Source organism: Ptiloglossa arizonensis, chromosome 8 (genome assembly GCF_051014685.1).
Source record: "Ptiloglossa arizonensis isolate GNS036 chromosome 8, iyPtiAriz1_principal, whole genome shotgun sequence".
NCBI lineage: Eukaryota > Metazoa > Arthropoda > Insecta > Hymenoptera > Colletidae > Ptiloglossa > Ptiloglossa arizonensis.
In genome coordinates this window covers 19,872,128-19,896,645 of record NC_135055.1, presented here as the reverse complement: position 1 = coordinate 19,896,645, position 24,518 = coordinate 19,872,128, and the positions used below count along the sequence as shown (strand labels likewise).

At 47.9% G+C, this 24,518-nt stretch overlaps 2 protein-coding genes across 2 annotated transcripts; both read right to left on the bottom strand.

The window, feature by feature from the left end:
• Positions 1-5,850: 5,850 nt before the first annotated feature.
• LOC143150690 (cytochrome b-c1 complex subunit 7) lies at positions 5,851-6,475 on the bottom strand. The gene is made up of 2 exons (XM_076319138.1): positions 6,189-6,475; positions 5,851-6,046 (listed from the first exon to the last, which is right to left on the bottom strand). The coding sequence occupies exons 1-2, from the start codon at positions 6,473-6,475 to the stop codon at positions 5,851-5,853; spliced, it is 483 nt and encodes a 160-aa protein (XP_076175253.1).
• A 10,215-nt stretch (positions 6,476-16,690) lies between these two features.
• On the bottom strand, positions 16,691-24,403 carry LOC143150719 (5-oxoprolinase). Its single transcript, XM_076319163.1, has 21 exons — positions 23,670-24,403; positions 23,423-23,608; positions 23,066-23,304; positions 22,830-22,992; positions 22,679-22,764; positions 22,282-22,483; positions 21,595-21,855; positions 21,301-21,426; positions 21,012-21,213; positions 20,735-20,954; positions 20,524-20,662; positions 20,094-20,371; positions 19,750-20,010; positions 19,385-19,490; positions 19,130-19,297; positions 18,824-19,068; positions 18,634-18,745; positions 18,289-18,513; positions 18,025-18,206; positions 17,406-17,565; positions 16,691-16,894 (listed from the first exon to the last, which is right to left on the bottom strand). The coding sequence occupies exons 1-21, from the start codon at positions 23,832-23,834 to the stop codon at positions 16,751-16,753; spliced, it is 3,870 nt and encodes a 1,289-aa protein (XP_076175278.1). The 5' UTR covers positions 23,835-24,403; the 3' UTR covers positions 16,691-16,750.
• Positions 24,404-24,518: the final 115 nt, after the last annotated feature.

Sequence of the window (24,518 nt, the reverse complement as noted above, 5' to 3'; positions counted from 1 at the left end):
AACGTATTCTCCGTCGTATCGAGACGGAACACACTCTGGATCGGTTAATAAATAAAATCTTGATTCGTCAATTAAGATACAATCGAGGAGATTGACAGTGGGGTACGTTAATCGCATTTAGCTGATCGCGAGCGAGTAAAATTAAGCCTCGGGATAACACTGGAGAGGTTTGCATTAACCTGTTCCCGCAGGTTCGTTAAGCAGTTGACTCCTGGATGAGAGTCATATTCAAACACGCATAATTTCGTCTAAGGCAATCAGCCCTGGCGATAAATTCACCGGCAGCCTGGCGCGAACCACCGTTTCCCCTGGGAACGATCTGTTTTCATTAAAAACTTCTTCGGGGCTTTCTCTTCGAGGACGAAGCGCACGAAGCGACGTCGCTGTTTTTAATTTATTACCGACCGCGAAGATTATTGGAAGAATTGGAATCGAGAAAAGTATTCCGGCACGAGGGATTGGAAACGTACTTATGTTTCCGATGCTTCGAGGGAACGATATTTCTTTCGTAACTTCCTCTCTCGCGTAACTTGGCTACGTTTCGCGGGACTGAAACCGCAAAGGACGGACCGCTGTACAGAATGGAGAACGACCTCGCGTAAATTAGAAAAATGGTCCTTTAATCGCGCTTACGGGGATAAGGTTAAGCGAGAGCTCTCGATACGGACCGGCCACGATTAAGAAGTAATTTCCCCGGTTGTTTAATTGTTCGCGGTAATCTTCTCGACGCGTGCGCACTTCGCGTGGTAATTTTAACCGGTGTCCGCCTCGTAATTCCATCCTAATTAACGTACCGTAAGTTCGGATGAGTTTACAGGAATAAGAAACGACTTTGCAATGTATGCAAATGAACGCCACCAGGAATACGGGGGAAGTTCCGCGTCTTAATAAACCCTCTGCTGTATAATGATCCACCGCGAAGAATATACTAAATGGATTTATACGCGAGGAATGGGCTATTAATCGGGTGAAGAAAAAAAGAAAAGAAGATTGAGAAAAGAAAAAAGAAAGAAAAAAAAAAATTATAGAAGAACGGAAGCGACTAATGACTTTCAGCGGGATCAAAATTAAGATGCTTGTTCGATCGTTCCTTCTCGTGTCCGCGTTCGTTGTCCCCGTCGTTTCGAGAACGATAACGCCGGGTCTCTTTCCGCTCGGGACAAGAGGCCAATCAGAACATCCGTTTCCCCGAGAGACTTTTGCACGTTTTTAATTTTTTCCCCTTCCTCCACCCCACCGCCTCCCGTGGAACAAAAATTTCTTTTCCTCCGGAACGACATACCTTCCTCTTTCTCAATTTCCGACGGAAAGATGAATGCAACGCGTTCGAATCTAGGTACGCGGACTCGCGCGATGAAACGCCGGAGCGCAACAAAATTTTATTCCATTCATCGGGGTACACGACGGCTCGTTAATTAGCACGAGATGCTGCACGATGCTGTCAGGTTCGATCGGCCGGAATATATCCCGTTAGAGACCATCCATCGATATCGGGCAGATCCAACTACCTCCAATCTCGGACAAAGCCTCGTTTCGCGTTAATCGATCGCGTAATCTGCGAATACCTTGCCAGTTTCGCAAGTGTTTACCGTGAGGAAGACCAGAGTCTTGGTGAAACTTTGATGAGACTCGACCTTTGCAAACGAACCTAAAACGATCAACTGTTAACCCGGCTCCGAAGTCAAAGTTCGACACGAGCGTACGGTAACACGCTGCTACGAACATAATCGCGCTCCTCGAGTCTGGATGGTATTGCGTTTGCAAGTTGACTTCGACGTTGCTCCTATACAACATCGATCGGTTCGCTCCCGATCGAATAATCGGACAAAGCGTGCTCAAATTGGTGCACGCTCGATCCCGACGCTCCTCGGATACTCGACGATGAACGGTACGTAGGCATCGGGAGATGGAAATTACCGATTTATTTTGTTGCAATGCGGACGAATTTCTACCAACGGGGAGCTTTATTCGATGGACGGTAACTCGGGTGGGGAGATGAGAACTGTTCGAAAGCAATTACTCGCGAGAACTCTGGGCAAAGGGTTCTTAGGTCCTTTAATGAATCGTGCTGTCGTCTGAGTATCTTGATTCATCCGGACGCTTTGAAACCACGTATCTAATACCGATAGAACGAAACGTAGACGTATCGCAGCGCGTCGCGCTAGATCTTGTTCCCTGGAACACCGTAGATCGTGGACGATGTTCGATGAAAGTCGCGTTCGAAGCGTGTAGGTAGGTAGAATTAGAAAACTATCCTATTGATTCACCGTGAGAAGACAAAATCGGTGGTTCGGGCTCGCTGAATCGGCTTTCGACTCCTCGTTCGAAATCGCTGCCGTGTACAATAATCGGCGATTCGTTACAATTAAATCTTGGAGCAAATCGGACGAAACCTCCGGCAAGGGGTGGGCAAAAGGTATCGCGCGAAATCATAATGTTCCCCGTTGGAGAAATTTCCAGCTCGTTTCGTAGCTCGTGAATTGGATAAAAGTACGAGGTGAACGAGGTAAATGGATTCGAAACTGCGTCCACGACGGTTCGCTTACGACGTCGTTAAAACTATCGAGTTATCGGTTCGCGTTCTCTCGGCGAAGTTCTATATACTTGTTGAAAACGGCGCTTGTTAAGTATCCGCTAGAAGTCGGAATTAACGTCACTCCTTCCCCTCTTCCTGTTTCCGGTTGAATAAACTCACGTGTTCGTCGTCACCGAACGGAGTACAGGCTCCGTGAATCCGGATATCGAACGCCTTATTTAACACCCGCTGGGATTACCCTAATCCCATTTCCGTCGAGTTTACGGTAACATTATGATCCTGATATTCGTTTAACGGAGTGCCGCCGCGCTCGGTTGCCGCGGAGCCATTCCGCTCCGACGATTCCGCTGTTCGCCAACTTTTTGTCGCGACGCAGCCGCGATTTCGCGGTAATTGAAAATCCCCCGCGATTAAGTGTCGTTACGCACCGTCGACCAGTGGCCGAGCGACCGAAAACAATCAAAATTCGCCAATCGAAAAACCGGTGTCACAGGGACCGTCGCGGAGAATACTGGGTCGTTCGATCAGTTTTCTCGGTTTTTTTTTTCCATTATGAAAGAAATACCGTGACGCTTCGACTTTGAATTTACATTTGTAGATATGAATTATAATAACGAACGAGTCGATCTTCGCGTATGTTCATCGAACGGTGGTACCATCTTTGGAGAAATAGATAAACTTGATAGCTTCATTTTTTATCGAACGACGAAGCTTATTGAGCGATCTGTTAGATATCGAAGCGATCGTCCGAATTGTGCAGCTCCTTTCGAAAAAGGAGAGAAGGAAAGGTGAGAGACAAATCGATCGGAAGATCGAACTCGAAAATTGTCGGGTTAGCAATCGTGGAGATTGTTTTCGTGAAAAGGTACGCGAATATTAGACGCATTGGATATTTATCTAGGCAAGATAAATTCTAAATTGTCCGCCGAGAGCCGATATATAAAAGAATTCTTTCCGCGTGGTGGCTCGCTTTTACGTTCGATCCGCCATGAAAATTGCTCGTCGCGCGAACGCATGAATTCGTTTCAGCGCACACGTTCGTACGCGGGTCGCTCGTATAATATTTTCGTCGACGTCCGAATCGTTCGTATATTTTCATAAAGCTCTCGTGGCCGTTGATCGATTGCGCGTAACGACTCGAAGGTGTAGAAAAATCGATCGTTGCCCGCGGAAGGATGGAGTATAGGAGGAAGTCGGTCGTCGAAATGTTACAAAGTTCGCGCAGTATCGGCCGACACTCGCTGGAAAACGCTCCATTTTTTCCGGTCAACCGTTCGCGAGACGTTTTATCTCGCGAAACTGCCGCCACCCGTACATTACGACCATTAACTTTGAGGAACGAAAAAGAAAAAAAGAGGAAAGACCGATGCACGCGACGCCGGGACTAAGTGTATTAAAACAAGCGGAGCGCCAACGAAAATTATACGCGGTTTTTACGCTCCGAACGAGGGAACAGTTTCCGCGCGACATTATTTTTTTTCTAGACCGGATCAACGACGAAACCTCGCGCTTTACATTCGGCTTTGATCGAATCGCCGACCTGTACCCGAACGGGATCGCCGAATTTTCAAATGGTTGTTAATTAACGCGGACGTCGAACGAGCTCTTTGATAATTCAAAGAAACTTTCGGGACGATCGCTCGTGGTAAATGTAATTAAATTTACTGGACATTAATCGCGAGCCCAATAATGGTAATAGAAACGGTCGCGTAACGGGCAACGTTTAAATCGTACGATGAAACGATTCGATACAATTTCTGTAACAATCGACGGAGCCAAATTGTGACGAAAGTACGACACGCACGCGAGAGGACATTTCGTACGAATTATTCGAGAATAAAATTCGAAAAAGGGGGAAAAAGAGAGGGTGCTCGATACGAGAAATTAAAATTATCAACTCGATCGGTAATTACACGAAAGTAATATCGGGAATTCTTTTTCAAGAAGTGGAAAACGCGCTCGGTATCGAACCGCGGAAAAGAATTCGAACGCTGAAAGAGCTCGTCGTCGATAATTAACCGTTAAGTAACCGAGCCCTTCCTCGTTAAATATATATATATACGTATATATGTTCCGCTCGTAATGAACTGTAGCTACGGTGAAATATCTGTAGATAAAGACAAGCGTGCAATTGAGGAAGCGTTTGCGGCTGCCAGCTACGTTTGAACACCAGCGAACCGAGCTTGTCCTGTCTAGGTCAGGGTGGAGTTTGAAGAGCTCCTTGAAGCCACCGGCCGCAACGCGATGCACTCGAAGAAGCAACTTTCAAATCTCGAGTGACATCCTTGCCCCGGCGGCCACTTGAATGCACGGCCCATAATTAAGGCTACGAGATAACGAAGATATCGCGAAGAACGGGCATCTCGTTCGTATTTCAGACGTCGTTCCCTTCGAACGTGCGTGTTTTCTGCACGAGGTGAGAGACACGAGCTTCGAAACGGACGAGGACGCAACGATCAAAAGAACTTCCCAGCACCGGGCTGAATACGCGAGAAGTTGATTTCTGGAACATGTCACCGCCACTTTCCGGGTTACGCCCGGACGACGAGCTGAGAAATAACCTGGCTTCTGGAAATCGTTTTTCGGTCGCGAGCGTACAATTTCGTTAAACATCCATTACCCAAAAGTACACGTCGAATCACCGGTACGTTCCGTCTGGCGTAAAGTAATCACGGTCGTAGAAAAAAAAAGGATTCGTAGACGGTATCAATGGGCGCGTTATGAGACTTCTTTGAATCGGAGTTCGCGACTCTAAGAACGCGTTACATCGAAGAAACATTCTCCGGGTACGTTCGTTATCCAGTCAATTAATCGAGCGAAGAATCGGGGCCTTAGACGTTACGCTCATGAATATTCTTGCTTTTTATCAAACACGCACGCTTCTGTCCTACTGCCTTGTCTTTTGGTAAATATTGTTCGTGACGCGCGTTTGATCGTCCTGGACCCCTTTGGGCCTAACTGAGCCACGCCCCTCCACACCGGGGCCCGATCCCCTCCCCTGTACCGAACTAGGTACGCGTGCGCGCGGAGTTCGCGGTTTAAGCGTCTTTAATTCGTGTATTGAATCACTACCAATCGCTACTATGTACAATGGTAACACTTATTGTTGAACACGAATCTGAAAGTGACGAATTACAATTAGGAACCAGTCTCGCATCGATCCGTAGAAATACGTTTGCATGAATTTCGGAACGAACGACTCGTGCCGGTTATTCTTCAAAGTTCTTTCAGCGTGTCCGGTTTTTGGCATATCCCTCATGCATATTTCAGAACATGGACGAAAAGAAGGGTCGTGTCTGGTCTCCGTTTCCATTTTATTTCACCGCGCCCGCGGGCCAGTCGTCCTCCTTATAGTTAACGCAACCGAACTCGTAAATCTCTATTCTCTCCTCACGGACTTCTTCCAGATACGGATCGAGATATCGGTATTCGAGGTCTTGCTCGTACGTGATCCATTTCTCCTTGGGCAGATGGATTTTCAGAAAGTCCGTCTGGATCGCTCGTATGATCCTGGAAATTCCAGAATCCCGCGCGCTCGTGGGTCACATAGTTCGGGGGAACCGAAACCGCGAGCGATGTACGCGAGCGTGTTGAAATTCATCGAGAAAATTACAAAGCGGTCACAACACAACTGTTGTATTCGAGATGATACCTAAAAGTTCTGTACTCCAGCACGTTCTTCGGCAGTCTACGAAGAGCCTCCGCCACGATGGGATCGCTCTCGTCGATCACGTCGCAAGTGTACAGCCCGTACTTGTTGTATCCCGACAAATTGAACGCGAATTTCCTTAGCTCGAAACCGAGTCCCTTCCCCGAATTATTCCCAACCGGGCTACAACCGGGTAAACGCTTCACTAGTTTGAGCATCGAGGAGACCCTCGACATCGCGACAGATCGAAGCGTCTCGAATCCAACCTTCGAGAAACCTCGAAGGAACATCGTCGTGAAAACGATCGTCCGGTGTTTCGCGATCGAGCGGAACAGTTTCACGGTGGACAGAGAAACGATCACGAGCTCCCGTTGAACTGTCCCCGATATCTTCGAGCTACGATTTTCGTCGTGCACAGTGCTCCCTCGATAAGAGTAGCGAGAAGATTACACAGCACGGAGGTCGAGAGAACCGTAAACGAGCGAGGAACGAAACGAATCGCATTAGCTAACCACTGGCTGTTCTTCCCGCGAGGAAAACGAATTCAATATGAAAAGAACGCCGGTACAAAAGAATTTCACCGTTTCCTGTACCGTGAAAATTCTATGTCGGTGCATAAATTCTCCTATATCGAGAACATACAATGACCCGATTCTGCAAACAATATTCTCATTCTGCGTGTTAATCTTCAGCGGCGAAAATTACCCAAGAGTAAACATACTTACCAGAAATTAGATCCTAGTTTCCTCCGAACCCCTTGACGATTCGAATAGTTGACTAATTGTTCCGACTCCGATCCTCCGATCGCAATGGATACTCGTACAGTTCGTAATCTCCGATCGGTGGAGTCGCAGACGCGAGTTTCGTTGTTCGTAGACGGTACAACGCGAAACTCGCGCCAAGTGGTTCTCGTCTTTGCGAGATGGAAGAGGAACGGGGAGTGCAGCGATCGCGTTGGTCGAATCTGTCTCCAATCGAGAGAACACGGTGGTCCCGTACGAAAGATTCCCCGTAATCGAGGCGAGATTCCGCGAAACGGTTGACTTTGCAACGCGAAACGACTCTGCACCGGCGCGCGACCCAAATTCGAAAGAACTTCTAAAGAGTTTCGCATACCATTACGAGACAATGCTCCGCAGGACCGGCAAACACGTCTTCGCTCCTCGTTTTTCCGCAGTTGCTTCCGCTCGTTCCTCCCCCTTACGTCATTACGCTGGGGCCGTTCTAATATTGAGCAAACACCGGAACGAGCCGAGATGGTTGCTCGTCGTCGGGCGGAGAGAAAAAAAAAAAGGAAAAAAAAAAAAGAAATTAGAACGAAGAAGCGATCCATGCTCGCGAGAACACCGTGTGACGCTCGTCGATCAACTTTCTCGCCAAGTTTTCGCGCGATCGTCCCGTGAGGCGTCTAACTCTGTTTAAAATTCAACATCCGGCATCTCGTTAGTTCGGAGATACGCCTATTACGCTCGTAAACTCTTCCCTGTTTCTTTTAGAGCTTCGACAAAGTCTTCCCGTGAAGCTACGATACTTCGTACTCGAAACGAACTTGTCTCGTTTAGTACGTAAGAAGATGGGACGGCAATCTCGAGCACGCGAGATAGAGCGAAGGCTCGATAATCCGTAGACGAAGGGAACCGGAACTTCGATGTCCGCTTTTACATCGTTTCCGATCCGCTCGTCTCTCTTACGCCTAATTTCACCTCTGTACTCCTCCGGTGTCGCTTCTCGAGGAGAACCGACCCTTTTTTTCTAGATGCGATTCGTTCGAGACAACTGCATCGCGCATCGGTTTGCGGGATCGGGCCACGCAGATGCTGGACAGAATACGCGGTCACGGATATGTGCGAAGTGTATTTCAACTGTGACCGCAATACGTGGCAGGGTGTCATCGTGAATAGTTTAAAAAGCGGTTATCTCAACAATCTGGGTACACTGAAACTCCGTTTAATTCGAATTTTGCCGAAACCGAGCTTCGCATAGTCGACCCTGCTCGTTTCCTGTAGCAGCACGAGACGTTACGGAGCCCGCTGGTAATACTGTACATAGTTCGTCAAATTCGAAATTTCAATCACTCGAAGAATTCTGTAAAAGAGATTAAACGGATTCTCGTCGGCAAGAAATTCGTGACAAACACGGCTTATTTTCTCGAGCGACAATGTCGATCGTCGCGTAACGGTAAAGAGGAATTAAAATTTTGTATCGGTCCGTCGATGATACTTTTCCTCTCGGGTACCGACAAACTTTTATTTAAGAAGCTTCTTTGTACCACCGACGATTTCATCCCTTGGACTCGAGTCGTCGCGGTTTATTTCCGACTGCTCTGCAAACGTTCCTTTCGTCGGAAGGAAGCCCGTTGTTTTCCACGTACAATGTTGACAGTACCGGACACAATTTGCCGAGTTTTAAACGAAAGCATCGAGTGGATTGTTGCGAACGAATTTCCATGTTGCATTTTATTTTACAAGTACTTCCGTCGGTACCGTATGAAACTTTTCCAAGCGAAATACGAGAGCGTTGCGCACAAAGTGGCAGGGTTCGGGCAACATCGGCAATTTCGGTCCCGTAACGCGCACCGGGTGCCGGCCATTAAAATACGGGCGATGAAAGATAAATAGAGGCTTCGTAAGAAACGATGAGTCGGGGAATTATTCTTTTAGGGCCCACCCCCTTCCTACGGGGCTGGAGGAGAGCCGTGCAGGAATTTATGCGAGAGATCGGGCCGAGACAAGCATCGATGGCGCGCGGGAACGCTTGTACGGTGGGAACGTTTCCTCTGGAAGATCAGCCCCTGCATACACTTACAGGGACGTGTTACACGTGGTCCTGGTATAGGGAGGAATACGATTTATGTCGGTGGTTCCGTTGGTAACGTGCCACCGGCAGAGGGTGACCACCCCTTTATCGTTCACCGTGTTACGCGAGTTTCCGTTTCCATTCGGTCCACGAACAACACGCGTACACGCGTGTCGACCATCGCAAACGCGCGAACCAAACGCAACTTCTTACGCGAATTGATACCGTTTCCAGTTAAATGGATACATCGGTTATTCTCTAACCAAGTTTTCCCGGTTTTTCCTTCCGCGAGTCTCGTACCCCACTTTTCGAATGGGTAATTCGTAAGCGTCACACGAAACGTGTGATTTATTCGGATGTTCGGGATGTCGCAGACCCGACCTACCCTCGACGAGATTCCAGTGAGTTTCCAGAGGAAACCGTCGAATGGACATTTCCAACGATTATTTACAATCAAAAACGTACTCGTTGGAAATATTGCGAGCTAGTAGATATTAGACGTACGGTTATTATACCAACGTGGTCGAACAACGGAGTGGAAGGTGGCAAAAAAAGGCTCCAGTGACTCCTGGAGAACCTTCCCGTACCTGGATTAGAACAATAGCTACACTGGTATTCTTTTCGCTAGAATCGCGCGTCATCTTCCCTTCATTACTTTCCTTCGTTAAAGTCGAAGGATTTGTGATTGTTACAAGCCCTCGATGCACAAGAGGAACATAATCCCATTCGGTGACAGTGATAAAACGATCGAAATCCTTTCGTACCGATCTTTCGGAAGAATACCAATACATGGATAATTGTATTTCAGGCAGAAGTATGAAGTGTCGTTCTATGTACTGTGCAGAGTTGAAAAGATGACCTCTGAAGGAAATTAGGAATCGTGCAAGGTCAGACTTTACGATCGATCTTCGAAGACCTACAGCCCTTGGATTCAGAAGCCATCTTTCCAGCTCCCGACTGTACACTCGTATCAAACGAGTCATCGTTCAGAGATAATCTATCACCAGATAGATTGCCCTTACAACTCACCGACAACAAACCCATAGTCCAGGAATGACGGTAGTTGGATAACAGCTGAACTTTGCCCTAGTCCTCACACCGACCTACTGTACCCCAAAGCAAACACTGTAAGACTATATACATGGAACCACGTACCAATAAACCAAAGAATTCTCTAAACCGAGTACACGTTGTCTCTTACCGAACCTTTCTTCAACGAAACGTTAAAGTCGGGTAGATTCGCGCGACGATCGTTTCCTTTTCTTTTCCAAGAAATTCGTATCTTCGATAATCCTCGGTCGGGATTATTTAAAATATTTGACTTTTCAAATTAACGGGCGTCCCGTCGCGTTTACTCGCTGCTGGCGTTCCGTTCCACGAAGATACGCCCCGGTGGACGAAATCGTGCGCAAAAATATCGAGCATCGCGCCGCCGTGCCACGGGAAATTAAGCGATTTCCGTTCCTCCTCGGGGCATCGATTCGCAAACGGGGATCGGGTTCGGTGCTTTGGTTTTTACGAGCCGCGGTATCTTTCGCGTCTTGATTTTTCCACGTTGGACGAGCAAAGTAATTCGAGAGCGCCGTGCTCGCTTCCCCGAGTAGACAGTATGATCGAGGAAGCCAGACTTTCGAGGATCGTTCGACGGAGTTACGGGTCCCGATCGTGAACGAATAAAGCACGAAGCGCCGGGTAATTCGTGAAAAATAATCCGCGTCGAAGGAAACAGAAACAAATACGGCAGCGGTTCTTCGCTCGCGGAATTTTCGTTGGTCGTGGTCGGGGGATACTTTATCGGTCTCGTTTCTCCGTCGTTTCGTCGGGACGTTATCGTTTCTTCGCGCGAAGAACGGGCCCTGAAAAAATTAACAACGCTAAACAGGGGAGGGAACGCAAGAAACACGGAAAACAACCGCGCCCAATCTTTGCAGCGCGAGCAATCGAATCACGGCGCTAATCGAATAGAATCGATAATTCGATGCAATTAATTGGACCGCGTAATTGAATTCGTTTAAGAATCGTGCTAATTAATTCGAAAAATTCCCCGGAGTTTTAGCGCGAACGGATAAACATAACAAAATTAATGCTCGATGGATTCGCTCGTCGAATATGCATTGTGCATTGGGATATGATTAATTAAGGAACACCGATCGATGAATTAACCATCGTTACTTTAAACGTTGCTGGAAAGGCTAACTATTGTTCGGGTAATCAATCGTGCGTGTACCGTTGCCTCTGTGTCGATCGTCGATCGCGATATCGTTTCACGATTGTCGCGTTCGCTCGATCGATTTATCGATCGGTCCGTTTCGTCCACGTTGACGTCTCGTTCGAAAACTTCGCCGAGATGACTCAGCTCGGTAAGAACCGGTCAATTTTCTTCCGAAAGCGCCGCGATTTCTTCGCGACTGGTCCATAAGTGTCCTTCGGGTTTCCTTGGTTTTATTTCGAAGCCGTCTCTCTCTCCTCGAGATGGCTTAAACCGAACGAACGGTTCTCCTCGGCGAGGTGGCTTTTTCTACGTATCCGGTTCGTCGATCCACTCCCGATGGTTTACTTATTCGGACGGGATTAAGACAACGGAAACGTCGATAAAATTCCGCCGTCCACCTATTTGTTTTCAAAGGACGAAACGTACGACGTGTATTTATTCGAACGTAACGGTGCACTTTTGCTTTTTTATACCAGGGTGAACAGAAACGTCGAAAACGATAGAAAAATGTTCCGGGTAAAAATTTCCTCGAGCAAACTACCGATTGTATTTTATCGCGTATCGATACACGGGGCAAAATGATTATACGCGCGGTTACGTTTATTGTTTAAAAATAGAACGAACACGAATGCCGCCCGAACGGAAAATAGATCGAACGATTCTGATAACGATGTTAGTTTATTCGTTCAAGCCGGATTATTCATTGGTTATAGTACGTGAGAATATTTGAATATTAAGAATATCGTGCCACGGAAAGAAACGAGTGCGATTTCGTGTCGAGCATTTGCGATTTTGCCCCGTTGTTGGAGAACTATCACGGCTTTCCCAAGTCAAAATTTACGGACAACGGGCCCAGTTTCAGCGCCTTGTGAATACCGAGTAATCCGGTCATCGTGTTTTCCTTCGCGTTGCGCAACGCGTTTCCACCATGCTCGAATAATTTTCTCGGGGATTTGACGTCCGACTGCTGATCCACGTCGGAAGACGTAGGCCTCAATGCCAGTCCATTCAGCACGAAACCAACGAGCTTCCTAATGGGCTGCCCTGGCAAGCCGAATCCCAGGTTCTCCGAGTGTCCGTTTCGGAACAGATCCAGAAGATGCATCTGCGGAGAATGCACTCGGTTCAAGTTGCAGTAAGCAGCGCGTTACTAATTTGACAGTTACGTCGGTCTCGCGTAAGTGATTGTACTTATAGCGCGCCAACTTCGAAACAACGTTTCGACCTTAAATCGAAACTCGAACGCAAGAGTGCCCCGTAAAGCTGTAATAACGTGACTGCTTCGATACTTTGCTCTCCGAGAGAACGATTTTCATCTGCTTCGGTAGTTCTCCGAAAATTGTTATGCAAGATACGTATGTACTGTACAGAAGTGAAAAGTCGACCTCTGTAGACACTAGCCTTGATCCAGAAGTCGTCTTTCCTGCTTCGAACTGTACACGCGTCGATCCGAGCTCGTAACATTCGACCAAATATTATCCACTCACCGGATGTTGATTATGAAAAATGGATTCAAGGATGTCGTGACGATCTCCGTCTCCCTTTTTGAACAGCCAGCCGAGATTGGATTCCAAGGAGTTGCCGTCGGCCTCCACGCGAGGATGGATCGCGGGATTCTCGTCGTGATCCAGCGTAGAGGACACGAGCTTCTCGATCTCGGTGCCAAGTTTACCGTTCGAATTGGAGGGTTGCTCGGAGAATCCTTTATCGGGGGCACGCGTGCTGCTCGGTACCCCGTTTTCCGTCGTCTCCGTCTCCGCCAGCGATCGTCGAGTCAATTTGTGAAAACCCGACGACCTACCGTCGTCTCTCCCCTTGGAATCGGTGACGTCGCGATCCGCGAGGATCCATGGAAGTACGTTGCCAAAATCCTCGTTCGAGGCGTCGAGACGCCCGGAAACTTTCTCGTTACCCTGTAAAAGAATAGATTCCTGAAGAAGTCGTTCCTCGAGAGTCCGCTGCTTTCGTTGTTTGAACGTACCCCTGTTTTCGTGGACGGAAAAAAGCTACGAGCGAACCACCCGGAACTGAGGGTAATTAGCGAGCGTTTATCGCGCAGAAGAAACTCACCCGGTCCAAATTGTCGCTGAGAAGTCGCAGAAGTTTCACAATGACGTTGTAAGCGTCGTTGTCGGCTCGGTCGTCCACGGACCTAATTACGGGCCCATCGAAACGCGGGTACCCACGATTTGGATCCGTGTTTTCATGCTCGCCATCTTGGACGATGTTCTCGACGCAGTTGATCACCGAGAACGCGCAAACGAACCAACACAGCGCGAAGAGGAACGCGCGAAACGATACGTACGTTTCCATCGTGGAATTGCTGTCCTCGATCGTCGTCGCTGAATCTGTAACGATGGCGCTGGACGTAATCGTTGTTATATAGCTGCTCGAACTGACAGCTGTTCCCGGGAAGAGTTATCGGGAACGATGAAATATCGTTGAAAGTTACTGCGACGCCGAACCTCGGCTAATTGTAGTTTGCACAGCCTGGCGGTCGCGTTGTCGCGATTACGATCACGGAACCTAAATAAGATTCGAGGGTAACGACGAACCAATGGAATTTCGAGCAAGTTAAACACAGATGGACCTGTCGGTGAATTTAACAGGCATCTCGAGGACGTGGCCACGGTGGGGGAATATCCAGCGGTCGTTGACGTCAGTATTCGTCGGTTGGGAAAATATTTTCGCAGTCGGGACGCGCGTACGAAATTTTCTTACAACGGCAGCGAGATTTCTGGAAAAACGAGCACCGGTTTTACCGTCGTCGGTGCGGGGCACGCGCGCGTATCGACGCGGAGGATATAACTTCGCGGAGGCGGGGGCGAAACTTTAACCGAACTGTCGTTTTTCATGCAACTTTTCCGCTGCCTCTTTCGCGGGGACCGAGGCATTCGTAAAATTTTCACCGAAACTTTATCGTTTCCCGATCATAACGTCGACGTGCTTGTCTCCGGATCCTTGCCCCCCTCTCGAGACCAAAACGAAACGGCTGCCGCTCGAGATACGCTGAGTGCAGTGATTCTTGACGATATTAAAGTCACGGTGACGCACACCTGGACGAGTTGTTACGGTGGTTTCCGGCCGATGGAACATCTCGCGCTTTAACCGATCGTACACGCGTACCAGAATTGCAAACGTTGAAGACACTAGTTAAAGAACGCTTTCGTTTTTACGATCGTCGGCGATATCGTTAATTTCGTCGAGTTCTCGTTCCGCTGAAAAATGAAACCCTCGAGAAAAACCCGTACCATTCCTCCTCGATTTTCCACGTAATCTTCTTCCAGACTTATGCACCGAGTGACACGACCGTGAAGCTTTGGAATTCCTTTGTAGAAATCGGGTACCGGAATACCGTCAACATCGACCCGAGTGTCTTCCACGGAGTCGAAACGACGCCCCTTCGAGCGAGATCTCGACTCAGGAAACGGGAAATAGTTCTCGAGGTCCAAATCGGATGAACAAGATGGTTAAGAAACGTGACGCGTTTCTTTGTAACGATTTCTTGATAACGACAACGTTACGACAAGGAGAATCGTCGTGGAACCGATCGTTCGAAATCTTCACAGACTGTGCACGTTCTCTACGTTATCTGTTTTTTCTCCCGCGCGAGACCCTAAATAATCAAACGTAAAACATGGACTCCTTCCTCCGCGATTTCAACTCGACCACAGCGAAAGAGTAACTGTAATGGGACCACATCTACTGCAGTCTACTCGAAAACAATCGATCCTACAACTTCGTAGACGGTCCACGTTCCCAGTATTGTCTATTTTCTCTTCCAAGAAGGGTCCAATCCTTCTGCGTAATTAAATGGAGAAAATAAACTTCTTCCTCCACGATTTTCATCCGTTTGCAGCGGAAGCTACCATGATACACGTCGAGTGCTCTACTCGAAATTAGCGTTCGGGCTGTTCGTTCTATTCCCACGTCGAAATAAGAGCCGTAATGGGACTACATCTGCTGCAGTCTACTCCGAAACAGTCGATCCTGGAACTTCGTAGACGGTCCACGTCCCCCGTATTATCTATTTTCTCTTCCAAGTAGGGTCCAATCCCTGCACGTAATCAAACGCAGAAGGTAGACTCCTTTCTCGAGGATTTTCATCCGTCGAAAAATACCACGATACACGTCGAGTACTCCGCTCGAAATTAGCGTCCGCGCTGTTTGTTCTATTCCCACGCGGCGCGATCCAGGGTACAAAAATAATGGAAGGAAAGCGGACAAAGGAACCGTCTGCTTCTCGTCGGTGTCGCATCAGTCCGTTCCGATCTTTTCAATCAGAGTCCCTTGTGTCCCGTGATTGGTGTTTTTCTTTTCTTTTTTCTTTCTTCTTTTCTCTTTTTTTTTTCCCCTCACGAGGCCAAAGGAAAGCCAGCCGCTCGTCTTTCGCGAAAGCGGCGTTACCGCCACGGTGCCTCTGGTTCTTTACAGCTCATCACGTACAACCGCCCGGGATCAGCCGCTCATTCAGACAAGCTAATTGTGAACGAACCGTAACACGTCGCGTGCCGCGTTGCATTTTAATGCCTCGTGCCACGGGAGTTCCTTGGCCCTGGGCGTCTTTCGTCGTGAAAAGAACGAAGCACAAAGGAGACCCAACGGTGCGGCGCGGTACGGCGCGGCGCGGCGCGTCGCGGCGCCCAGAAACCAGCAAGAATAGAGAGCCGAGCTCGGCTCGTTCGTTTTTTCGCGCGATATTGCGGCTCGTCGCATCGATAACAATCCCCCCAGCATTTGCCTTTAATGGTTATGAAAGAAGGGAATCGAGTCATTTTCGATAAATCTCTCGTATAAAATACGGTTTACACGGGACCACGGTAAACATTACCGGGTACAATGGGGACATCTAAGAAGTCCCGCTCGGCCGTAGCTGCTTTGCAAATGGAAATGTAATCGGAAATTTCTCGAGCTGCGCGAGTGTACGTGCGCGCGTGTACGTACGGGCGTGCACAAGCTCGCGATATTTCGGCCAGCAATTACTGCGACCGGAAATGGAACAGGAGCCATCGTATGCCGAATGAAGCGTGCTGGCAAATCGATGTTAGTTTCGGTAAATTTGATTCGCCGGCCGCTTCGATTCATCGACACGTTTCGGAATAAATGAGGGGAGGGACAAATTGACCTCCCTCTGTAGTATCTTATCGACCTAATGTCTCGTGAAACTGGAGGAATTTTTCAAGGAAATGAATTCGGAGCAACGTTTGGCAAATTGCAGAATGAACATCGACGAATTGGTTAATTATCGGTGAACGGTTGATTGAATCTCGAGGAGTTTTTCAACAAAACGGATCAGGGATATATTTAACGAGAGTTTTATTAAGTTTTCTCGACCTACGGAAACACCTACCGATCTAACGGCTCGTGAAGGTAGGGGAAGTTTTTAAGAAAATGGATTTGGAGGAACATCTGGAAAATTTTAAAGAGACATCTGATAGTTATTATCCGTGAATTGTTCACGCGGTTGAATCTCGATGAATGTTTAACAAAGCGGAGATACATTTAACGACAGTTTTATTAATTTTTCTCGACCTACAGAAATATTGTGCGCTCGCTATTACACGGATTCTTGTGCTTTTCGATACTCGAAGACGCTTCCACGTTCGAGGAACCCTCGGAGATTTCTTTGCGCAGATGGTTCCACCTCTGCACCTGGTGGACCGTAGCCACCGCCTCCAGGAGTCTCCAAGATGAAAGTGTTCTAAGATCACACGAATAAAAATACACCAAAAGTAGATAAGAATTGAACAAAGTTCCCGTACGTTAAATTTAACACCCAAAAGGCTAATTTACAATTCGTTGTACCAACGTTACCGACTGCCGGTCCACGATCAGGCCTTGTCTGTAGATTCCAACGGAACAACAGATACGCAAGATCACAACGATACTTCAGGATTCGAGAAAAGTTATACAGATCGCACCGAAACAACTTCGATTCATCGATAACCGCGCACCGTGATATCGGGGTGGAAATTTTTCACGCAACCGAGTTTGCAACCAGCCAGATCGTATCCGTCGAGATAAAATCTTTACGAGAGCAACGTAAAGCGCGAATTGGTTCCCGTCGGGCGTAGATACTCGAACTCGGCGCGTCCCGCGGTTTATTTTTTGAATTTTATCGCAAGATTTTACAGCACGGCGTAAATTTTTGTACAATTCATATTCGTGCTTCGACGATCACCGCGATAAAACTGTACACGTTTGCTTCTTACCCCTGGACACACTACCAAGGCAGTTTTCGGGCCCAGGTTGATCCTCCTGCCATCGGTTTTCCTCAACGTGTTTCGTCCGCATTTTCCAGGGTGTCCTCCGGCCAAACCGGGTGGACGGTGCACTCTTCTTTCCGTTAACACTGACAGCGTCATGTGGGCTCTGTAACGGAAACGCGAACTAGAAACAATCTGTAAGAACCTACCGATCCTTAAATGTGTGTCAATGTCTCCAAAAATCCGGATCGTGAAATGAGAAACTCGACAATCGCCCAGTGATTGTTTCCTGAGCTGATGTGTATCTAACCCCAGAGGTGTTTTACCTAAATATATATCTACCACGGTCGATTCCTAGCGTTGGTATCTTCGAGTCGAATTTAATTCGACTGTAAAGAAAGCTCCGTACAAACAAAGAGATCGATATTCCGGAATTGTTCAGCATTCGTTAGTTCTGGTCGAAGTAATCGAGTCCGGACGAACCGTAAAGATTCCGAGAATAAAGTTCGAGTCGCATAAAATTCTTCCCCACGTATACTATACGCAGTCTGGATTCGCTCTCCGGAGTATTGACACGCAATTACGGACCACCCTGTGCAGTTTTATAGGTACGCGATTTAATTGCCTGAAAGTTATTTCACGAACGACACCGTCGCCACCAGGGTGGGCGCCAGCCCCGCCGCTTCCGGTACGAAGAGAGAATTTATCGAGAATAACCGGATATCGAAGTTCCAATATTTCTGGATCGGTGATCCTCGTGTTGGTCATGTGCGTGTGCACACCTCCCCTGCCGTCCCACGTTGGTCCCTTTCTCGTTCATTGCAAACCGTTCAAAACCCAGATCTCTAACGAAATTGTTCAAAGGAAATTATTAATCGGAGGTTCTTACAGCTCCACTGCCGCCAGCGACTGTCTCGTAGTATCCCCATTCCTCTGTTCCCAGTGTCACGTTGTTCATGCAGCCCTGGGACGCGGCGCAAGCTCCGAAAGCTTGCAAAACTACGTCAACGACCCTCTGTGAAGTGAGGACGTTGCCACCGACCACCGCGGCTTCTTCCGACGGGTCCAGCAGCGATCCCTTGGGTATAATTATCTGGACGGGCTTCAGGCAGCCCTAACAATGGACGAAAATCGCGCGGAAAGTTACGTACAACGAACACACCGCTCGAATAAAGAACTTCCAAACGACCCGGATCGCTTGTTCTCGTTCAACGGGTTAATAACACGATGTTACCTGGTTCAAAGGTACGTCGTGACCAACGATGGACCTCAAGCAGTAAATCAACGCCGATAGGGTGACCGCGCGAGGCGCGTTGCAATTGCCCCACACTTCGTATCCGGTGCCGCTTCAATTTCGAAGTTTGTTCAAAGTTAAGAATGTTTCTTCAGGAAAATCACACTCCGTTACAATTGGAGAATCTTACGTAAAATCGCAAACTGCCTCCCCTTTCTCGACGTCGATGCTCAGAGTGAATTTAATACGGCTCCCGTCGTCCATGTGATCCACCGCGGTAGCCGTGGCGCTTCCGGTCTCCTCGAGGAGCTTCCTCCCGACAGACTTCAGCATGTCTCTCACAGCGACCTCCGCGTTACGTTGGATGTGTCCCATGTACGCTTGGACGACCTCCAGGCCGTACACATCGATCAATTCGTTCACCAACAACGAGCCCTGAGTCAAACATCGACGAATTTTACGTCTAATTTGAACATCTTAGATCCGGTGTAGTTACTTTGTGATTGGCCGCGATCTGAGCCTTCAGATCGCTCAAATTGTCGGACAGATTTCTGGTCCCGGAACTTCCTGGAATCTCTCCCGGAGCCCTCAACGCTTCCGTCACTTCTTTCTCGCGAAACACACCTTTGTGTACCAGCAGGAAACTCTTGAAGGTCGCCCCTTCCTTAAAAACACAACGATACCAAAGACATCGGGAGGAATGTCGTCTCAAATTCGACGAGATCGAAAATTATATACGAAATTCACTCACCTGGAGCAACGTGGTCGAATGTGGGGGCATGGAACCTGGTGTGATACCTCCTATGTCAGCGTGATGACCTCTACTGGCCACGAAGAATACAGGTTTCTCCACGTCCCTGTGGAGATTCATTGTCAACACTTTCGTCCTTGAATCGTTGCTACGATTAACCCATTTGTGCCTTACATTCTATATACAGTCTTTTAAAAAATATTCATAGATGTGGATAAAGTGTTTGTGTAATTGTTTGCGGACGAAGTGATCGGTACTGTTTATATTCTGAATGTGACAGTTTCGGTCAATGTTACTATCGGAATTCTACAAAATTGAAAGAGAATATTGAGGCACAAATAGGTAAAAGAAGAAGGTATACGTACTCGTAGAATACGGGAGTTATAACAGTGAGATCCGGAAGGTGCGATCCACCAGCCGATGGATGATTGGAGAGGATCACGTCACCCCTGAAGAATTCACCCTTGAAGGCTCTCATTTGATATTGCACCGTCTCCTGCATCGCGCCCAGATGGACCGGTATATGGGGTGCGTTCGAGACCAATCCCCCATCGGGACCGAAGACCGCGCAGGAGAAGTCCAAACGTTCCTTTATGTTCGTCGAGATGGACGTTCTCTGAAGAATCCTTGGGAGAACGTAGTTCCCGAATTTATGAAACTCTCGATGGCGCGAAAGGTTCTTTTACATGCATCTTATCTCTCGATCTACCTGCCCATTTGTTCGGCGATACTCATAAAACGATGGGAGAAAATGCTGAGCTGAATGGTGTCCAATTCGGTCGTGACCTCCATCTTCGATCCTTGGCCGATCGTTATCTTGACGTCGCCACGAGAAGTGATCGATGCTGTGCAATCTGGCTCGATCAAGAGGGTACTCAGACTGTCCATTACAATAGCTGGTCCCTGTATCGTGTGACCAGGGGACAAGGAGTCCAATAGATACACTTCGGTCTCTAGATAACCGTTATCGAAGTACACCATAGTGGTCTGAAAATAAGACGATTTTGCGATTTTTAAGTGTACCGTTCGAACAGATACTTGTACTATAATAATAAGGTTTTTCGAGAAATAATAAGCTACTTTTAAGGAAGAAAGTTACGTTATTGATACTTTTGAATAGTCTTCCAGCCTCCACTTGCCTTCTCCAATTTCGGGAGCTCCTTGGACAATGGTAGAACCGAGTCTTCCTCCATGTCGGTCCTCCCCACTCCCCGCACTCTAAGATCGTTCACCAAAATCTTACGATTGGGCATAGTGAAACCGAATTCCGTTTGGTACCTTGATCCAACACCACCACGGTTAGCATTCCTGTTTCATTTTACCATTATTTCTCAGGATCAAAAATGTCACCTTTCCAAGAACGTGGTAAGAAAATCGCCGTGTTTGGGGCCATTGTTTACAGAACCCCCTTGGCTCGGGGTGCACATCAGGGCGCAATCCGTTCCCTGATAACGTAGATGCAAAAATGCCTCCGTAATTATACGAGAGTCTGGGAATCCTTGAGCGGATAATTTCACTCGGACTTTCTTCTCGAGAGCATCCAGACGTTGGTCCAAATACGCGAACGATTCTAAATTCGATAGAGATTTCAAACAAATTGGTTTCGGAATATTTTTATCAAACGAACCTTGATCGTAGGCTTCCGCGCTGGGTTCTTGAGCCTCTTCCACGACGTCCGCCAAGGCCATTCCATAGGCTGACAATATCCCCGCGTATTTGTGAACGAAAACGGTCCCCATACCGAGGGAGCGCGCAATGGCGCATGCGTGTTGACCTCCCGCGCCGCCAAAACACGCCAACACGTGACGAGACGTGTCGTAGCCTTTCGCCTGTTGCAAAACATTAAAAGAACGTTACTCCGTGGAGTTAATTTTTAACGAACAATCAATTTAGGAGTTTACTTCGACGAGATATACCTGCGTCAAAGCCCGTATGGGTCTACACATCGTTTCGTTAGCGACTCTGACGAATCCCATCGCCACCTCCTCGATGCTCATCTTGGCTTTCGATTCGCGTCCTTCTTGCGCGAGAAATTCGTTTATCTGCGGACCAAAGTAACGTTACCAGTGGTGTAATTAAAAAAGAAGGTACAGTAGTTGCAAAAGAAAAAAGAATCTACCGATCCTTGATCAGTTGTTCTCCAAGATTAAGAAAATTTCCAAAATTCTTCCTCTTGAAATCGATCGTTAGCAAAATAACCGAGTACTTACTTGATCAGTGAGTGTCTGGAACGCCTCCATCGTGCGCGACTTGTCCAGCGGCTCGTTTTCATTCGGGCCAAAAATTTTCGGAAAGTACTCGGGCAACAATCTTCCCAGGGCTAGATTCGCATCGGTGACTGCCAGGGGACCGTTTTTCTTGTAACACGCGGGTCCTGGATGGGCCCCTGCGCTCTCAGGGCCGACCTCGAAGAGACCCGACCTGAAGAAAAGCATCGATCCACCTCCTGCCGCAACTGTGTTCACGTCCAACTTCAACCCAATTTTCGTGACGTTTAAGGATAACCGGAACAACTATCGACTCGTTCTCAACGACAGCGAGTATATCAGGTCGGTGAGAGGGTCTCATCGATCTTCGTGTTGCACTTTTCTTTGTCAACAACGTTTCGCAAGTTTTCTTTCTCGCGAAGGAAGCAAAGACGTGGACATTCTCACCGTCTCGAGATTTAGAAAAAGATCCTTTTCCACATCTCAACACCGACATTCTTTCCATGTGGAAAGCAAGTCGTCTTATAATACTTGTAACTCCGATAGACTTACGATTCTTTTTATCAAAGATAAGAAGCGACCGAAATGACGACGTACTTTTCTCGTAGGAAGAATACCAATGTTACTTAACGTTCCGCAAATAAAAGCATGACTTCGGTTTATTCGACTCGAATCTGCCAAGTACTGTACCTGCGCTGCTTGGATCGTGACGCCAGCTGTGGTGCTTTCGTACACGTGCTCGTAGCTACCACCGTAACGACTCACGTCGGTGGATGTGCCACCCATGTCGAATCCAATCACAGGCAGATTGGTTTCCTTGCCATAGGTGGTCATCGCGTAACCAACGACACCGCCAGCTGGACCGGAGAGAATGGCCCGAGACCCGTTAAATCTGTGAAAAAGATACACATCGAATGGCTCGTAGCCTAGGCTCCATTGAAATCGTACTGTTTTCACCGACGCTGTTTCATCGATCGTTTATGTACAAGTAAACTCAACATCGGCCAGCGTCGATGAATGCATTGTCAGTGATTCAATGTCGAGCCTTGTTTCTCTCGTGATTGCCTCTCTATTTTGTTTCACTCACGAATTCATCGGGGTCAATCCACCGTCGCTCTGCATGAACAGTACGTTCACGTTTTTCAATTTGTCCCTGAAACCGGACGAGAAGCTCTGAAACACAGTGATCGATTATAGTCGAAGAAAGAACAAAACGATACGACAATGTGAAACGATACCTGTAGATACTGTTTAATGTGAGGGGTTAAATACGCGTCCGCGCAGGCTGTGAAGCCTCTGGGAACGATTCTCGTCATGGGCATAACTTCGTGAGAAAGTGACACCTGCGCGAAACCAGCTAGCCTTGCCAATTCACCGACTCTGATCTCGTGTTCGGCGAACCTGGAATTAACAAATATGGACTAAAGTGTCCCAAAGTCTCTGAGCAACCGACTCGTAGTCCAAGGTAACCGACATGTAACTGTGTGCCAGAACCACCGAGAGACTCTCGATTCCAGACTGTCTCAGCTCCTCCAGGTCCTTCTTCAACCTCTCCTCGTCGAGTTCCTGCGTGACGAACAAATCCTCGCCCGTGGTGCCCTTCACGGTTCGCCAGCACCTGGTATCCAAATGACACTTCCCTGGGGAAGCAGGTATCACTCTGCACCTAACTTCCACTACTTTCTTGTAGAGAACCTCTGGTGTGACTACTTGCTGGAATGTTTAAAAATAAAACTCTTCCTCTCGATCCCTGATGTATGTATTTCGCGGACCTGAGAAGTTGAGCTCTGGAAAACATCGAGTCATCTTTCCAGCTCTTAACTATACTCACCAGGTCGAATATGTTCGGTCGAGCTTGGTTCCCTATGAAAAGGAGGTCCCTGAAGCCCTCGTTTATCAACAGAGCCATTTTCGCGCCTTTTCTCTCCAATAACGCGTTGGTCGCGACTGTCGTTCCCATTCGAATCCACGAGATCAACGACGTGTCTATCTCCCCGTATATCTTCTCTCCGGTCTCCTGAAATCGTCATTCGACGTCAGATGTAGAACTGAATCGTTCGACAAAGGTTGTTCGTTACCTGCTCGATGATCCTGCGGATCCCTTCGCGCGGCGCGTCCTCGTAGTTAGCAGGATCCACCGAGAGCAGTTTCATCGCTCGAATTTTGCCGCCTGGACACCTAGCGTAGACATCGGTGAACGTTCCGCCGCGATCTATGGCGAACTCGAACTTCTCGACGCCCATTTTTTCACGCGTACTACGTGGCAGAGAATCGAGTGTCTACCTGGCCACGAGACGCGACGAACTGTTTCACGGGCGAGACGAGAAACTTCCAGAACACCTTAAATTCGGTACACGATAACGTACGATAAAATCTGGAGCTCGCGGTATCTCGAGAACGTATACATAACAACGTGAGAGCAAACGGAGCGAAGCACACTTGCACGCGTTTAGGCTAGACGTTCGTTTCGTCGTCAATTAAAGCCACTCGAACCTTCCGTCTCGGTGCTCGCATTGTCGACGTCACTTTCTGTTTATTTCGAAAGACAAGTATTCTGTTGACGTTCCCGTGAATTCGCCCAGTCGGTAGCAGCACTGTAGCCAAGTGTTTTTCCATTTCTCGCGATAACAAGGGTTATGTAATCGATATGAAACGACGCTATACCGTCGTATAGCGGGGATCGTCACGATCCTCGATCGTAGGATTTACGTTCGTGATTCGTGGAAATTATTTTTAGCGCGAAACTCGATACAATGGAATATACATCAGCGACTAGTTCACCTTGGAGTATTGTTTATTTAAGGATTCGAATTGTATAGCAGAAAACGTATTACAACGGGAAGAGGATGTTCCTTGCATCGTTATTTCATCGAGTGTGAATTGTTTGAGAACGTTAACTCCGATGGTACGCGTCTCCGTGATAACGA

Coding starts and splice junctions, on each gene's coding strand:
- LOC143150690 (XM_076319138.1), bottom strand. CDS start 6,475: ATGTTCCTTCGAGGTTTCTCGAAGGTTGGATTCGAGACGCTTCGATCT. Junction 6,047..6,188: donor CTGGAGTACAGAACTTTTAG/GTATCATCTCGA, acceptor TGGAATTTCCAG/GATCATACGAGCGATCCAGA.
- LOC143150719 (XM_076319163.1), bottom strand. CDS start 23,834: ATGGGCGTCGAGAAGTTCGAGTTCGCCATAGATCGCGGCGGAACGTTC. Junction 23,305..23,422: donor GACCGAACATATTCGACCTG/GTGAGTATAGTT, acceptor TAAACATTCCAG/CAAGTAGTCACACCAGAGGT. Junction 18,514..18,633: donor ACGACGTACCTTTGAACCAG/GTAACATCGTGT, acceptor GTCCATTGTTAG/GGCTGCCTGAAGCCCGTCCA.